An 18,424-nucleotide genomic window follows, 5' to 3' on the forward strand; every position below is an offset into this window, starting at 1 on the left:
AACAAGGTGGGGAAAAAAGTGTGCTCTCAATAGAAGAAGGAACTCCAACCGGTCACTGTTCTTTCATGGGTAGGTCCAGCTTAAAACTAAAACCCAAAAACTCCAATACACTTGCCTGAGGAAAGACTGCAAGCATTTTGAAAAGCCTACAGAAAAATAAATGGGCAACATAAATTATATTCATTTACATTTTGGCTCTTTTATCACAAATGAAGCTGGTTTTCCTAAAAACAAGATCTGGGTGTCAAAGTTGCGCGCAACCTGGGGTTTGAAGGAGCCAAAGGCTCATACATAAGACTTTGAGCCAGGCTCAAGTCACTCTGGGCACAGGGAATGGAGGTGCAAAGGGAAGAGGAAGGGCTTCAGGGGGCCAGTCATGAGGAGGCACTTAGGAGAGTATGACAGCAAGATGTTTGTAAAGTTGGTATACAGTAGCCTAGATGTTAGGCCACTTTCTGAGAAAAACAAAACAAAAAAAAGAGGATCTGAACTTACTTAGCTCTTCAGGTTAAACTCAAACTCACACCACAGTGTAAAGTGAAGCTCTGCCACTGCACAGAAAAGCAAGGAAGATGCAGGCGAGCAGAAATGAGCTGTCCAACCGTCCAAGCATGCACATGATGAGCAGAAATCACCATTTCGGCCTGTTTACACATATTACGTTAGGCTGGTACTAGGGAAAACAAAACCAAAAAACCCAAGAAACAGAAAAAATCTTAGCATGCCATAGCATGTATAAAATATTAAAAAAAAAAAAAAAAAGAAATTTCACGCAGACATCAGCTTGACTATCAAAAGTTATACAGAAAACAATTCCAGAAACAAATTTATAAACACCTTCAGAATACAAAGATAAGAAAGAGTCAACATTATCTTGTCAAGAAAAAGAACCTGTCAGCTCAGTTTCGTTTACTTGGAAGGGAGACTGTGCAGTGGGTAAGGAGGAACAAGTGAATGGCTTACTAAAAGTTAGGATATAAGAGTTTTGATTCTTAGCCTATCACATGACATCTATGTAAGCAAACAGTCTTCATGAAATGAAAAATGGTGTACAGTCACATGAAAAAATAATGGAAGAGTCATTATCAGTACGTTTCTACAAATGAGAGAATGTTTCAAGAAGGCTTTTGCTATCCTAAGCCAACTCCATTAAAAGACTTCCATTAATGAGTTGTATGTAGAAATACAAAAGCATACATGATAAATTGGGAAATATTATAAGCACTTGTGGGGACACAAACAGAATAAGGAAAGTTAGTAAGAGAAAATTCAATACAGACAAATGTAGAGTACTATGCTCAGGAATAAAAATCAAATACACAAATATGAAATGGGGAATAATTGGCTAGGCAGCAGTATTGTAAAAAGAACCTAGAGGGCATGTGGACTGCAAAATGGATTATTTTAAAAAAAGCAAAAACCAACAAAACCGAACAACAACAACAACAAACGGGCAAGTGTTCTAGGGAGTATTAGCAGCAATGTTTTATATACAAAACCCAAGTAGTATATATTATCTCAAAAGAGAGGTAATTATTTCATTCTGCTCAGTTCTGTGCTGTGATCTGGACACGCTACTAGTTGTATGGAGAAAAACCAAAAAGAGTACAGAGGCGAGAATCACAGAAGGTTTGAAGGGGAAAAAATGACCCACCACAAAAATTTTCAGTTTTTTTATGTTTCATATTTTTATATTTAATGAAGCAGGAAAGAAAAAAAAACTAGGATACTATGGTCTTGACTACTGCCACCTTTCAGTTTCTTAGAAATTAACATTTTATGTTCTCACCTGTTACCTTCCTGGGACTGGAAGAGAGAAATATCCTAAAGCCTAGAGAAGCATGCATAGAGGTCAAGATTTCTGAATTAACACAATTGTTGCTATCTGAGGAAGATCTTCTCTTAGTAGTTGAAACAACAGCTATGTATTACCTAACGCAGGTATTACGTGCGCCAGGGGAGGTTTAGATTGGATGTGAGGAAAAATGTCTTTCCTGAAAGAGTGGTTAAACATTGGAAGAGGCTGCCCAGGGAAGTGGTTGAGTCCCCATCCCTGGAGGTATTTAAAAGACGAGTAGCTGAGGCACTTAGGGACATGGTTTAGTGGGCATGGTGGTGTTGGGTCGATGGTTGGACTCGATGATCTTAGAGGTCTTTTCCAACCTCAATGATTCTATGATTCTATGATTCTAACCATTACCTAAACAATCTGGACTTAGGGGTCTGTGGCTCAACTGAGCACCAGAAAGAGACTTCAGCTTCGACTCAACCTGGACCAGCACTCCTTTCTGGCCTGTTTGTACATCAACAAAGCAGGAACCAAGTGGCCCTAATCCCAAGCAACACAGCTGAGAAGCCCTGAAATTGTAGCTTCTGAATATTCATGATGAAAAAACATCATCTAGCTGTGTTCTTGCTGGTGCCCAAGGAAGCTTTTGCAGAAAACTCCTAAAGCAACCGTTTTGAGCAGCTGCTAATTACCTACACTTGCAGAGCACCACACTAGGCTGTGCAGGATCATGCCCTTTTCTGCACCCTGAGGGTTCATGGAGTAGTCATCATGTAGTGGCTCTACCCAATTACAATGCCACCCTGAATCATACAATCATGTATTTTTAGTCTCCCTCCCCAAGGAAAGCAAGCCTACAAGGTCATGCTGTGTGTAAGCACACAACTGTCCACCCTGGATAACTTTTGAGTTCATTTTCCAATTTCAAGCATATCCAAAAAAGACACAGCATTCTAAAAAACCCACTACATTTCTACAAGTTGCTTCAGCTGTTTGCTTTCACGGAAACACTGCAGCGTGACCTCAAGAAGACAGATGTCCAGGAAATCAGGCTTCACCTGTTCTGTAGCTCACGGGACTGCTTATTTCCATCCTGCCCTGTACTGAATCACAGTCCATCCGAGGCAGAAGCGGCGTGCTATACCAGGAGAGATGGCAGACTCGGGGGTGGAGGGGACCGTGCCACAGACAGGTCCTTCCGAGACCACCTGAAATGGTCCTCCATCTCAGAGGAGATGGAGGAGCCACAGGATGGCTCTGTGTCGTAAGCCACTCGGCTGAAACAAACTTTGTGCAGGGGATGAATCATTTTCTGTTCCTCACCTTCCGGATGCCCGACATGATAAAATGGCATCTCATCCTTGGAATCAGTGGCAAAAGAGACTATGGAAGTTGTACGTACACACCAGTGGTTTATGTGATGCTCCAAAAAAAATTCAGGGCTACACAGCTCAAATTGGGCACCCAATAACCAGCAAGTATTTTTGCCTTTCACCTTTCTGCACCTTACTGCCATTTCTAAAACTGGCAGGCAGGCAAGAGTGGCTTGATGCATATTTTTAAAGGTTTGTGAAACTCAGACACCGTGGTGCTGGGCACCAAAGAACAACATATTTTTCCTCTAGGAACAGCTGTATTATGAAACAGCAAGTCAGCCATAAGGCACATACCACATGACAGCAAAATAACAAATTATCAAATAGCTACTCATTATGAAAACAATGCTCTATTCTGCAGAATAAAAAACCCAGAGTTTTTCCAGAGGAGAAAAAATAAATCAGTGAACATACAAATGAGGACAAAGTAAGAACACCACTTAGTACACATCTATATTTTCCAAGTTAAGAGAACGTTATTGAGAATGCAAGTACAACACCCAGACATTGCACTCAGACACATAGAGACGCATTATTCTAGCTGCTTTTGAATGGCAAATCCTATCCTTCTCTCCCAAAGCTCTGACGTCTCATCCAAGCTACAGGTTTTAGGACTACCACACACCTCTCTGCCCTTTCAGTCAAGTCAGTATTTCATAGGTGTTTGTAGGTTTTATCTTGAAGATAAAACATTTTACCTTGCAGTCTCACAGATACTTGCTGGCAGCAAAGGAATGGTCATTTTCTAGTACCTGGAGGGACAGTATGTTCCTCCTAACTTAAGAAAAACCTTCCACTTCCTGACCTGTCTCCTTGAAGGCATCGCTGTCCTGGCTCTGCTCCCTGCTTTGCACCAGGTCTATTTTCCTTGTGTAGATGCACCAGCTCCCACCCAGATCTCTGATCCCAATGCCGGTCCCCTTAGGGAGCAATTCTTTGTCTCTCCAGACCCACCATTTCAACCCCGGTTCCTCCATCCTCCTTCAAGAGCCAGCCCCCGTTACCTCTACGTCCCAGCATCTCACAGCTGCAGGCTCCAACTGCTCATATTTACACTCTCCTTCCCACCAGCGTCCAGTCCCATTTTTTCTCCCCAAGCCACTCCTCTGATCCCAGTATCTGCTGCGCTCCCAGCAAAGATGAAATATTCAACAATTACAGTTAGTAAGCCCTAAGCATATGCAAATTGATCTTTTTGAAAAGGCTTGTATCCTGGCTAAATTCAGATGCTTTGTCATGCAAATGGAAAAAGACACATCCCTGGAATAAAATCCCTCATCCTTTTTCAACCAGATTTCAAGTGCTTCAAAGGAGAGGGGTACTATTGGTCTTCCCCGGTAAAAGTTGTGAGAACTTTTAAAACATGCAAAAACACATTTCTTCTTTGTCAAATTTTCAAAATCAGCCAAAAACATTTCAACTGAAATTTTACACGTGCAGAAATTAAATAAATCAGCACAAGGCATATATAAGCCATTATAAATTTTCCACCCAAACAGTTCAAGTTTGGCAAAGTTATGAATATCTTGTTTGGCTACTTTAATACTTGCGACGTTATCATATGCCTATAATTTAAGCAAAATGAATTATTAATATATACCCATTTCTGTTAATTACTGTCTCCTCCAGGAAGATTTAATTATCTCTTAGCCAAGCCCAAATCATGTTCACTGCAGTCAAGAGCGCATCTGCTGTACCCAGTGGGTCTGAGCGGGCTCCAGAAGTCTCTTCAGTAGCAAAAGTTTGCTCAGCACTACAGAGCCTATGAAAGCTGGAATCAGACACCTCATAACGTTCATCATTAAGAAAAAGCACAAGAAAAAGAAACCCAAACCGTTTGTGAGCAGACCAATTGCGTAGAGGAAGCAAAGCAGAAGCCAAAGCATCTTTTCTTCCTTGGTTCTTGCCAGTCCAGTAAAGTACTTGTATGTGCTTAACTGTATGGAAACAAATATCCCTGCCGTAAGCAATACACTTAGAAGTTGGGTATGTATTTCAGGATGTTGCTATACTGAAGTATGTTTCTGTGGTCCACCACAGCTATCGTTCCGACTACCAGTACCTGTTAAAAACCTGTTAAATCTACACTGCAAAAGCAGTTATTCTTAGTGGTCTTAATTGCAGCATACACATTACCTGAAACACCTTCATATGCTGTCCAAGATACCTGTGCAGTGTAAAAGAGTACCTGAAGCACTGTGATGAATAAATACTGATAAATAGTTACTATTTCCAGAACCTTCCCTTCTGTGCTCTTCCTTATTAAAAAGTGTATTGTTCTAAAATTGCAAAAAGTGTATGTCCATAGACTCCCGGAGCAGTACACCTGCAACTTTTACAAGTTAGACCTGATGGATTACATCAGTGTACAAACGTCAAAGCTAAATTTTGTAGAACAGGCTGGATTAAATGACCAATTTTGTTTTCAAAGGCAAAAAAAAAAAAAAAAAGAAAGAGAGAGAGAAAGAGATCAATATATCTTTCACCACCTGAAATGTGAAAAACTAGCTCACCATTTCCCAGGGATGAGCAGCAAATTTATCACTGAAGCCAATAAATTTTAAGCTATATCTTATTTTTTATGTAGCTTATAAACATTACAGTGGAAAAAGGTAACCTAACTATTGTAAATTCATGCAATGCTGTCTTTCTGAACCTATTGTAAATTCATGCAATGCTGTCTTTCTGAACTGGGGGGGACACACACCAAATCTCTAGAAATCCAGTAATCCTCAAAAGCCCTCGGAAATCTCAGTTTTCCTAAACAGCAGTGGAATCAAATGAGGAAAGCATTGGTGAGTTTTTCTCTATTTACAGAGAACCCTACTGGCATCAACAAGAAAATGACAGAAGTTGTGTACATTTCACTCCCGCTTTCCTGCTTGGGAGGAGAGCTCTATCAAGGCAGGCACCCACATCACTCATACAAAGGAGCTGTACATCTGAACGGCGAACCACCCAAAACAGACTTGAGGAGAAATAACAAAAGAGGTGTCTTCTTTCTTCTTCAAAGCAGCAGCAAAGTGGAAAAGAAAAATGCCCGTCTCTTTCCATGTGACCAACTGGCCAAGATCAAACTTATGAGACATCTACAACTAGGGACATGCAAAAAAATGGAGCAAGAATACCATGATAGCAATAATCAAGTATTCTCACTCTCTCCACGTCCTCTCGCACACTAAGCTGAAAAATCAATCAATAACCGACTCCAATGTTTGCTTCTATGTTGTTATGTTGATCATGCATCCTTTTACATCAAAATAAATCACAGTCTCTAGTTACCCGGTCAGTTTTTAAACAAAATTTGCACATCTGCTGAGCCCCAACAAGGTAAGGGCATCTTGGGAAAAAGAGTACTTTAGAAGACCACTAAAAGAGCAAGGCAATTGAACGCAAAACACGTAATCCCTTCAGAATTTAGTTTTCCTTATGATGTACTTTTTAAACTATTTTCCTACACATATTTTCTAGCTTAAAACACTACTTATATATAGATAGAGAGTTCCATCGGCAAACGCCTATAAAAGTGCTGTTTGAAAAGCTACATAAAATTGGTACAGTCTGCTCCTTCTTTCTCCAAGATCAAAAGTTTACATAGTTTCACCATTCAATGAGATGTCTGCGGGTCCAAGCTCCTAATCTGAATTAATCCAATTTTAAGGAATGAGGAAAAAAAAACCAAATCAAAAAAGATACCTTTGCTGTGAAGAGATAACAGAAGAGAATGTTTAGAAAAATTTTAGTCTTTTTCCATTTACAACGTAGATGAGCCTTATTTGGCCCCAGCACAGCACGACTGGTGGAGAAGCTACTATTTCACACAACTTTCCCATCCTTTATGCAACAGAGATGGCCTGAACCCAAAATTAAGTCACAGCTGTTCTAGAATGGGAGGTACGGACGCAACACCACTTGTGATTTTTCTCTCTTCATCATCTTCACACCTCACAGGTATCGTGTGCCTTCATTTTGTGTGTTTTACCTAGCTGTGCTGTACCTCTCTGGCATAAAATTAGGTATTTTTTTTCCCCAAATTCATCTATCCACACTTCACATGTGTTGTTAAGCTGCATCTAATACAGATAATTTACCCTAAAGGTCAGGCAGAAGGGACAAAAGGAAAGACCATGAAACGAATGCCATCTTTGGAACTGAAAATCTGCCAAGGGCACTATAAATGACCTGCAAAACTTGTTCATTTTAATAGAAATTACATAACCTCACAGGACATAAATATTAAAGACAGCATATAGTGAGATACCACGCTACAAACATATTTGGCACTGGATTGGTCTCTAAAATATATCACATCCTTGATTACAAACAACATCTGAACAACACACATCTTTTCCACACTTGATAAATATTCTTTTCACACTCTACTCCTGTCACTGGCACACATCCTCATGGGGAAGAAACATGTTCCATATAATTAGGCCATCCAAACCCGAGGTAGTGTATTTTTTTTTTTTAAATTTATTTCCTTAATTATTGCAAGTGTATTTCGGAGATCAGTTACTGGCTACACATTTTAGATACTTAAAACCTTGAGGAGACATGACAGAGTTAAGTTACATGTTCTGTTCTAAAAACAGAAATTCAAATTGAACATAATTATAATCCTGTTCTTCTTGATTAAATAAATACTTAATGTATCAGTCAAACATATATATTTTCTCTGTGGTTTTCAAATAAACACAATCTCATGCAGAAGTCGGAGCTGTATCTTTGTAGAGATATTTAATTCGATGGCAACTTTTCTGAGCAGAACAAGAACTCATGCATCACCTTGGGAGAAGCACTGCATGGCTGTAAAACAATGTCATAAGTAAGTGGGGAAAAAAAATGTAATCACAGCTTTTTGGATGTCAGAAAGAAAGCGTATTAAAATGGCCGTGATACGATCTGATTTACTAAGAAGAAACTTGAAAAGATGTAATACAAAAAAAATCTGGAATGTAGACTATATAATGGCATTCCACAGCCATAAACCAAGACTTTAGGCTTTTTCTTTTTTTTTTTTTAATTAAAGGAAGGGAAGCTGGGAGGGGGGGGAGATGAGAGAGGAAGAGGGCGTTTCTAAACTCCCAGTTGTGTTTATCCGTAAGTAGATGCTACCAAGAAGTTAACTGATCTGTCAAGTCCATGATTTAAGAACAATCCATTTCAGTGTTTTGCATAAAATAAGCTATACATGAGGAATTCACATTTTCAGCTGTCAGTTATAATGAGTGGGAGACACAGCGTATTTAAATCAAACAGCACCATCTAGCAGGCCCCCCATAACTTTACTTAGGAGGGCAGTTGCTACTTGGCAGTAGGTCAGTTTGGCAGGCTTGCCCTAAAATTATTAAGCATTTTCATACCGCATGAAATATTATGTGCTTTATAGCAGCAAGAATCCAGAAGAAAAATCCACTACAATGAAAGATGACTGAAAAAACAGTTTAAAGTTTCAGCCCTAGGACCAGAACAGTTGTGTGTGTGGCTTGTATTGGGTATTTTTTGCAAAGCAGAATTAAAAAAACATGATCTTCACCTGATCCAACAAACAGCAGCCCTATAGATTTGTTTTATCTAGTCCGATCCTATTGTGCCCTTCAGGAACTTCCCAAGTGTATTGACAAACACCAGCAACTACATAGCACAACAAAATGGTTTAATTGTATAACTTTGCTATACCAAATAAACAACGCTTCCACTAGCCACTTAAGCAATTATTTTTAAAATTATTCCAACACTGGGAGTAAGAAGTGCCACTAGTTGATTAGATTCTAGCGCCCAAGTTGTGTCTCCCACTCCATCTCAGCAATTAACATTTCAAGTCAGCGCTGCCTCCGTCTTCCTCTACCTTTCTGTTGCAAAGTTACACGTGAAATTCCCAAACATAACACCACTTCACATTTCCTCTAGCATCTCCCTCTCCGGTAGCAACAGGGATGCCCGGCCTGCCGCTGTTCCATGAAGCATGCATGCCAGTCTCTGGAATTAGGAAGTCTCTAAAATACTGTAGGGGGGGGAGGGGAAAAAAAAAAAGACCCAACAACAAAAAAAACTTTTAGGTGAAGGTTCAAGACAAACTGCCTGAAGGGAAACTCATCAGCCGTGCCCGGAGTACTGCGCCCGATGTTAAACGCGATTCTGGAGCAATGCGATTTTTGCAGCGGGTAGATGCAACCCCTGTTTCTGGCCGGAGGTCTCCACCTCCGGACCCCCTCAGCAGCCTTACCCCGACCTTCCCCAGGCCGAAGCCACCTCCGATACGCTTCCTCCTCCCCCTGGCACGGGTTTTTCCTCCCCCTTCACCACCGCCGCCTCCTCCCCGTGCTAAACCGGCCTCGGTTACGCCAAGAAGCAGCCGCCGCTGCAGACAACTTAAAGAGACACCGTCCATTCCAAAAACTCCTTTTCTTCCCCAATTCTTTCCCGCCTGCCCTAACCGCAGCGCAGGGCTCAGGGAGGGAGGCATCCCCAGCCCTACCCGGCCCGGCGGGGTTGCTCGCCGCGTCCCGCCGGGCAGCTGCACGGGGGCCCGGTCCCCGCCGCTTCCCGCGGGCGCCGACGGTCTCTCCCCGCTCCCGAGAACCGCGCGTTTGCACGGGGAGGGGAGAGAAAAATAAAGGAGCCCTCCCGCGGTTCAGCCGCTGATTTTATTCGCGCGGAAAAAAAAAGGGGGGGGGGGGGGAGGGAAGTAGTTTTTGCAGGCTGTTTCGGCACCAGCCAGATTCCGGCCGGGGGGGTGCGAGGGAGCCCCGCCGCGCACCGGCACCCCCAAAAAACCCAAAAAAGCGGGGGGCGCCCGTCCCGGCAGCACCTTTGTTCGGCGGGGCGGGAGCCGGAGCGCGGCGCCCCCCCCCCCGCCGTGCGCCCCGGAGAACAATGCGCCGCGGGGCCGGGGCCGCCGGGCTGCGCGGTCCCGGGGAAAAGTTGCGAGGCGGCGAGTCGGGAAGCGGCGGGAGGCGGCCCCCGCCCTCCCCCGTCCCCCGCGTCCCCCGTCCCCGGGCCGGCGCTCTTTGTTACCCAAGTTGTCCCGGCACCTTGCGCCGCCGAGCCCCGCGGAGGGCCCCGGGGACCGGGGGGGTCGGGGGGGGAGCGGGGTGGGGGGAGCCCGGCGCCGACTCGGCCGCCCGCCCCGCGGAGGAGCGGCCGCGGAAGGGAGGGGGGCGCCCGCCGCGGCCCCCTCGCCCGGCTGCCGCTGTCCCGCCGCGGGGACCCCCCCCCTCCGCGGCCCCTCCCGCCCCAGCCGCGCGGCCTCGGCCGCCTGCCCCCTCACGCCGGCCCGGGCGGCGCCGGGCCCCCCCGGGTCCGGCCGGCCGGCCGACCTCCCGCCGCGCCCGCCCCGCACCGCACCGCCCGCCGGCAGGAAAGTTACTTTGCGCGCAGGGTGGGCTCCCGCCTGAGGCGCGGTCCGCCCGCGCGGCCCGGCGGGCTGTACTCACTTCTCCCTGGCCTGGCTGTCGGACGGGACGCTGCTGTTGCTCTTGCCTTTGCCGTACATGCCTGCAGAGAGCTCCGACTGTCACGCACCTGTCAACCCATCACAGCCTCCCCGGGAACAGCCCCGTCACCATGGAGACGCTGCCACACACACACCCCATTGGCCGGCCCGCCGGCCGGGCACGCCCCCCGCGCGGTGATCGACAGGCGGAGACCCGGACGGGCTGCTCCCTCCTCCCCCCCGCCCCCTCGGCTCCTCCTCCCCCCCCCGCTCCGCTCTCCCTTCCCCGGCGCAAGGGGGAATTAGAAACGGTTCTAGAAGGATTTTAAACAACCGGCTGTTCCGAGCGCCCGCCACCCGCCCGCCGCCGCTGCCGGCGAAGGAGAGCGCGGCGGCGAGCGGCAAACTGCGGACCGGACTCGCTCGGCAGCCGGCGCCGCCAGCGAGCCCGCGGCCTCCCCGCCGCCCGCCCTCCCTCACCGGCCCCTTCCCTCCCCCCCCCCCCCCCTCCCGCGCCGACCCGCTCCCCTCAGCCGGCCGCGCGGCGCGCTGCCGCCTCCCGTCCCCCGCGGGCCGGGGTCGCAGCCGGTGTGCGGTCGCCCCCGCCTCCCCGACCCCCCCCCCACCCCACCCCACCCCAGGGGCGGCTCGGGCGGCGGCCGCCCCCCTGCCCCGCGGTGACCGACCGCGGGCCCCCCGCTCCCTCCCTCTCAGCTCCCCGCCGTGGCCCTGCTCCCTCCCCTCCTGGAGCCCCCTCCTCGGCTGCCGCCAGCCCCAAGTCACCTCAGGGTCGGCGCCCTACTCCCTCGCATTGTGCCTCCTCGGAGCCCCCGGGGTCGCCTCCGGCCCTCCAGGCCCGCACCCCACGGGGACCCCCGAGCCCCCACCCCCGGATCGGGCAGCTCCTGCAGAGACCCCCATTTCCTCAGCGCCGAAGGTCAAACCCTTCCCCCCCGGCAGGGCTAAGAAGAGCAGGGACGGGCCGAGGGAGCATTCCCTGTCACGGGAGGGCGAGCCCCGCGTGGAGGGGGCTCCCCGGCAGAGGCATGCCTGCCCTCTCAGCCGAAGGACAGCTTGGGCCTCGTGGGCTGGAGCCGAGACCAGCCTTTAGCGATTGGAGGTTGGGAGGAAACATTTCCTGAACCACAACAGTGTGTCTTAGACAAGCTTAAAAAAAAAAAACACACACAGTCTAAAGAAAATTCAAGGAAATGCTTTGATTTGTTTAAAGGTACATTGCAAATAACTGTGTGCTCCAGAGAGACGATAGGAAGGGAGCAACCACTGGGACCATTTATTACTTGCTTTTTTTTAAGTACCCCGGTCTCAGGATTTTTTTTGCCTTTGCTGCTGAAGTATAATCCCAAATTTTGCAGATGTTGATACTTGCTTATCTTTACAAACGTATGGCTAGTGTTGTAAAGCTACTCACGTGTGTAACCCAGGGGGGCTTTTAGTATTTAATGTCAAGCCCTCCGAGCGCTTTTTTGGTCAGGCCAGGTTGTAAATATACCCATCTCCCAATTACGTTGGCAGCAAAGGTCACAAACAACAAGCGCCACGCAAAATTCAAGGAGGGAAATTGTATGAGGCATAGACCACCAGCATCTGTTTATCATTGTTGGAGCTGCAGGGAAAAAGAAAAAAATCCTCTGGATTTTGAGCTGCTAGAGTGAAGGAAACGGTTGGCGAGGTGAAATTGTTGGGGGGGGGGATTAAGAGAGTATTAATGAGCGACTGGAACAAATTAGCGATGGAGTAGCAGAGACAAGAGGAAGGAGCGAGAGGCTGAAGAGTCCGACGTGCTTGTAGCTGCACATAGGCAATTCCCTGTCACGGCGCGGGTTGTGTGGGATGCGCGCTTTCGCAACTCGCTGCAATAATGCATTAGATTAAGGCATACCGCAACAAAAGCCATTTTGTGCCAAAGTTGTTTGTCTGTCTCGGGCTTTTGCCCCACTATATTTTTTGTATTAACAGGTCAGTGGGAGATAGTGGTTGGAACGGGTCTAGTGAAAAAAGTAAATGAGGCTTTCCGTGCAGCCTGCTGGCAGCGGTCACCCCGGCCTCCACATCGTGGCAGGACCGAGGCTCCTGCTTACTTCCAAGTTACGCCAGCGAAACCAGAGGAAGAACGATAAGTAAGGTGGCAACAGCGGGTTATAGTGGGAGAAGAAAGTAAGTGGGAAATGGCAGGAGAAAACAAGCGAGGAAGGAGCGAACGGAAGAGTAGGAGAAGCTAACAGGGGAAATGAAGGAGGCGAAAATGACCGTGGGTGAGAATAAAAAAAAGGAAACAAAGTACAAGAACAATGCACAGTGAATTTGGGTGATAAAAGGGGGGAAAAAACTGTAGGGAGAGAATCTGAAAAAGGGCTCGTTAATGAAGCGTGAACTGAAGGGACCTATTTTGCTCTTTTTCCTACCAAATAATGCTTACATATCTTGTACCATGGAGTTCAGGTAGAGGCTAGCCATGTGACTGCATTCAGTGTGAATACAGGTAGCAGAAAATGGTACAAAGAAAGAAAGGCAGAGAAAGAATCAGGACAGAGAACAAAGAAGGACTTGGGTTGTGGTAAAATATAAAAAAATAAGAGTTGCTGAGGGAAAGGAAAGAGTGAACATGGATATCCTTGGGCAAATACACAAAGGATAGTTGACACTTACTTTGGTACAGGATCGTCGTAATCCAGAGTACAATTTTCATCTAAATATTTGCTTGCCCTTGTGGAACAGCCGCTATCATCCCATCAGATACGTTGACTACCTCCTGTTCAAGGCTTTATACTGCCACCCGTCAGCCATAGTATCAGCACAGCTTTCACATGAAACTGATAACAATGGTGAAATCATTCCTAGGCAAGGCAGTCGTCTTTGCATCTTCTTTTTTTTTTCCCCTGCGAAATCTCTTGTTTTGTTTGCCTCAGTAGTTTTGACTGATTTGTTTGTGGTTTGAAGGGTGGGGGGTTATTTTGAGAAGATGGCTATGTCAGTGTTGTGTCAGCCTTGCATGGGGAAAAGTTTTGTTCTGGAAAAGGGCAATGTTGAGGTGTTTCCTAAAAATGCAATTGTGAGATTGCTGTAATGTCCTTGGATATGCATTCCATGACATGATTTTCCACAGCTGAAAATGCTTTGTTCCTGTTTTTCATGTAATTTATTTGCATTCTTGTGATTTATTTTGGTCTGAAGGACTGCAAATGCTTTGCATGTTCATAGATCAAATTGTGATTTGGGGCACAGTGGAATGAACTTCGGGAGAGCAGGGATGGACGCTCAGACGTGAGCAGGATGGCTCCGTCCCCAATAACAATGTTAAAACTCGTTCTCTTTACAGGTCTGGTTCCCAGGCTACCATTAACATTCAGGTGATGACTTTGTAATTTTGCTTACAGATCCTTCAGTGGAAAATACAGAAATAGTGCTGGTCCTTATTTATTATGCATATGAAAAATAGAGCACAAAAAGGAGTAAGGTACTCGTAGAACTCTGCTGTAGATTTGCCAGGCTAATGTTACCACTGCCTTTGCAGGAATGCTATCATGCTGTATTATCTATCAGCACCACGCAAATAAAACATTACCACGTGGATACAAAAGTTTGCTTAGTAAGCAGGTAAATTAACATGAAAACATCCAAATAGTCTTACGAAGTTTTATGTGTCATTAATTCTTTCTTAAAGTGTTTATACACATATAATATCTGTGTATCTGTGCCCTTGCTCCAGTCATTTTGAGCACAAACACTGCTCTTAGCAGCAGCAGTTGTATCTCATGAGGCCAATACTGTAATTAATGAGATTTGAGGCACAAATACTGAGGCAAATTTAAGTTTCTAATATCAGAAATGAAGATCCAGTGCTTGTTAAAAAAGGGGATGAAGGGGTGGCAGTACTTTAAAGCTTCTCAGTCCGACACTGGAAAGGAATTCACGATGTATTTTTAGAGTGTTATAAAAATCTCTTACATAATGCTGATTAATTCTTAGGTTTTAGGGAAGAGCACTGGGCTTTGTGTATAATAGTGTTGACCAGCTAAGCCACTGAAAAGGGCTGGTTTGGGCTGGATTTTTTTTTTTAACTTCTTGGATACAGAAAGCTGCAATTATTCAATTATTACAGGATTTTGCTTTTGTTTGGGCGTGTATGAATATTTTTCTGGAAACTGCATCTTATTCTTGGAAGTCTTTATCATTTTAAAGCATATGTTATGTTATATCACCGTTTGAGATATAGGATAGCTACAAACTGGGTGGGTTTTTTTTCCCTCTCTTACTGCAGCTAGTTACATTATGGATTAACGTTAAGAATGTCTGCAGTGAAACAATACTTGTGTGGCTGCGTAAGACTTACTTGAACAATGTAACTTACATTACAGAATCATGATTCTCCTCATATGTTTACAGTTATATATACGGTTACTATATAGTTCTGCCCATTCTGTTGATTTTCAAAATCATCAATTAATCTAAGTGGCAGGTTTCACACAGCTCTTAACAAAGGGCTAGTCGGGAGATCAAGTTGGTAAATGGTACTCCCCTATTTTAATTCTGGTTATATATAGTTATCACTGTGTAGCTGGAAAGACTTTTTGGACAAGATACCATGGGAAAGAGACGCTTTTGTTTGGTCTTTTTCAACAGATGCGTGACCAAGGCAGCTTTGAAGCCTTTCTGAAGAATCCTTCTTCCTTCTGTAGGATCTTTAATCTTTCTGTGGAGTTTCTAACAATATGAACCTCATTCTGCAGACTTTCATTCTTGTGCCATACAGATGAGTAAGAATTGCTCAGGTGAGTGAGACGAGCCCTAAGTCATTATTGGAGAATGAAGATAGGAGGAATGCATGGGTCACAAGTGCAAAACAAAAGCTTTATTTGTCCCTCTTTTCCAGTTGGGAGGAAATGAAAGTAATTATAGCTCAGTGGTAGGGAGAGATGGTCCTTATGGGTCCCTTCCAACTTGAGATATTCTATGAACTCTGTGATTCTAAGTCTCAAAGAAAGGCTTACTAATAACCTGCTTGTCACCCAGGTCTCTTGCAGGCAAGGGCTCTCTCTTTCCCTCCATGACACCTTTTATAGATGTTTCTGCAGTTCTCCTGGAAGGATTCTCCACCACCACAGAGAGCCAATGCTGCTCTGCAGTGTTTCGTTGCCTGAATTCTTTCCTGCTAAAGGACACTTGTCCTGTGAGACACAGAGCAGCTCACTGAAGGGAGCTGGGGACATCTTCCAGCACAGAGCTACAGGATAGGGAGAGGCACTGCTGTATGCTGAAACCAGCTGAAAGAATTTGCGATCTGCTACAATTACTTCTGTAACACAGTCTGCCCTCACTTTCTCACTCTCATTCTCCTATGAAAAAGTTATGGCCCTGCTTTCCCCTTGCACTTTCTTTTTCCAGTGAGAACCACAATTTCCTCCTGTCTTCGGAGAGGAAGCAAGGATGCTTTGCAGCCTCCTGTTACACAGTTCATCCATGAAGGGGCCGGGGAGAACCTGAATACGTTCAGCTTAGAAATAAAACTTGGTAAGAATAAAACTTTCATTAGTTTATTGCTCTCGCTGACGATGATACGGTTGCTTGCACATGTAAGTACTCTGGCTTCTAGTTTATGTACACATGCAGTTCAGAGTATTGGAAATTATCTGTAAAGGGCACACAGTGACACACAGTCTGAATCTTAGTTCATACAATGGAAAAATACAATGGAAAAAAACATTTGTGAGTACTGGTTTCCTCCATATTAGCTCTTACGACTTCGCTCTCTGGTGTCTTATGTGGTTTCAGATCTCCCTGATGCTATTTCCACCGGAGGGGCTTTCACAACATCTTGCTCGCCCTCACACACACACAGACGCTCACGTGCGTGCCTTCACTGGTGCTGGCGAAGGGTTGAACTCATGTTGCCTCTCCTGTAGAAGAGCTCAGATACGGCCTCCCTCTTCCCCCCAGCCACATATTTTCACTTATAGAACTGGAATTGCTACTTTTTTGTCAAATTGGGTTGATAATTGGGTAATGGGTTAAAATGATGACTGACATATATGTGAACACCTGCAGCATGTGGGATTGCCCTCATTTCTTTGGTTAGCATGGCTAAAACTGGTTGGTTTAAGCTATCCGACAGGAACTATATGTTACCAGACAATCCAGTCGGGGGGGGGGGGGGAAATAGTATGTAATCTCAGTTATTAATCATTTGAAGGATAGCTGAACGTCACCGTTGCTGGTTCAGTGATGTGTCATATCAGGAATGTGATTCTGTGTGCTGTATGTGCCAATAACTAGAAGAAAAACAGCTCGAAAACTGGGGATATAAGTGGATGTGAGGCTAAATTGGACCCCGATCCTACACAGAGCTCCACATGGGCAGATCTATCTTGGCATGATGGGGTTGTGGGTAGGGACTTTACTACTATGGTCCCTTAGCTGCCACTTTTAGCATTTAGTGCTATGCTAAGAAAAAAACCCCAGAAATCACATTAGCAGAATCAAAACTGCTTTTATTTTCAGGGTCACTACACTCAGCAATATGTTACAGAAAAAGGATGAACCCAGTATGGAGTTGCTGATAATTCCCGAGTTGGTTTGACATATGCAGATTGCTGTTGACTTCAACAGGCTTATTTAACACATTTGTTTCTTGTGGTTTTAGGATTAGTCAAAATGCAGTTTTGTGAAGCTATACCAATGAGGTTGCATATTGTGGCCTGTAGGCCTGGAGTTGCAGGCCTGGGGTTGCACAGGTGTATCAGCAGAAAGACTTTGGCTTTAGCCAGCAATTAACCATGATTAGGGCAAATAACCTCTTCAGAACTCCCAACGTTTTTACATTTATTAAATTCTGTTTGTAAAAAAAAGACTCCCAAGCAAGCAGTAGCACTCAAAGTGAAGATCTGGGAAAATAAATGGCCAAAGCTATCATACTGTGACAGCTTTGGCAAACCTTTACACAGTTTTATAAAACAAACACACGTGATGTTCTATTCTCTGGGTAGGTCTTTACATTAGAAGTTCATACTTAACACAAAAGTGTAATAAAATGGTTCTTTCTCTCCAGATATTTACTGAGCACATATTGGTGAGTTAAGTATCATCCCAGTGGTGTACCGTATCAGCCATGCTCTATCAACACATTCAAACGTACAGCAGTTTTTATGGAACTTTTCTGCCTTCTTTGATGTGTATAACCTGGGGAAGATGGAGATCATTTCGGCCTGTATTGTGCATTTAATATTCAAAGGCGCTAATTTCTCTGGATCTCAAGAATCATAGAAAATAAAATAATTGTCTGGGGGTTTGCTCTTTTCAACAAGTATGAAATGTGCCAGTGGACTCTTGATAGCCAAGTGCTACTTCATTTGCTTTCAACACCAACATTTGAGCTGCTTCTGCTTTTTATGAACTATTTGAGGTTTTCATGTTCAGTTAAGAATAGATATATTGAAAACTGCTAAAATTTCACCCTGTTTTGGACCTGGGGCCCATGGAGAGAGTGGTGATGATTAAAAACACTGGCACATACCAAATCAAAGTTATACCAGATCTGATTGATTGTTTAACAGCTGGCCAATAGCAGTCTTAAAAGTAAGAAAGAAAACCACAGTATTATTCATTAATTTGTACCTATATATGTTTTGTTTCTCTTAAACTTCCAAGAGATCACAGATTCACAAATGAACAAAATCATTACAGGAATATAATCCACAGAACCCTCCCAAAAATCCAGCAAAATAACAAGGAAAAATGATTGAAAATGCTTGACAGTGTATGGAACCAAGAAAAAAAAAGTAAGATAATGTTGCTTATTTCTCA

The 18,424-nt window shown here is 44.8% G+C and overlaps 1 protein-coding gene across 3 annotated transcripts in view; it reads right to left on the reverse strand.

The window, feature by feature from the left end:
• The window catches only part of SSBP2 (single stranded DNA binding protein 2), a 217,034-nt gene extending 206,327 nt beyond the window's left edge, over positions 1 to 10,707 (reverse strand). For all 3 annotated transcript variants that reach the window (XM_076362395.1, XM_076362396.1, XM_076362394.1), the window contains exon 1: positions 10,605 to 10,707. In XM_076362395.1, the coding sequence (XP_076218510.1) occupies positions 10,605 to 10,663 (59 nt within the window). In that variant the 5' untranslated portion in view covers positions 10,664 to 10,707. The remainder of the gene's footprint in view (positions 1 to 10,604) is intronic.
• Positions 10,708 to 18,424: the final 7,717 nt, after the last annotated feature.

The sequence above is a fragment of the Aptenodytes patagonicus genome, chromosome Z (genome assembly GCF_965638725.1).
Source record: "Aptenodytes patagonicus chromosome Z, bAptPat1.pri.cur, whole genome shotgun sequence".
In the NCBI taxonomy this organism is placed as follows: domain Eukaryota; kingdom Metazoa; phylum Chordata; class Aves; order Sphenisciformes; family Spheniscidae; genus Aptenodytes; species Aptenodytes patagonicus.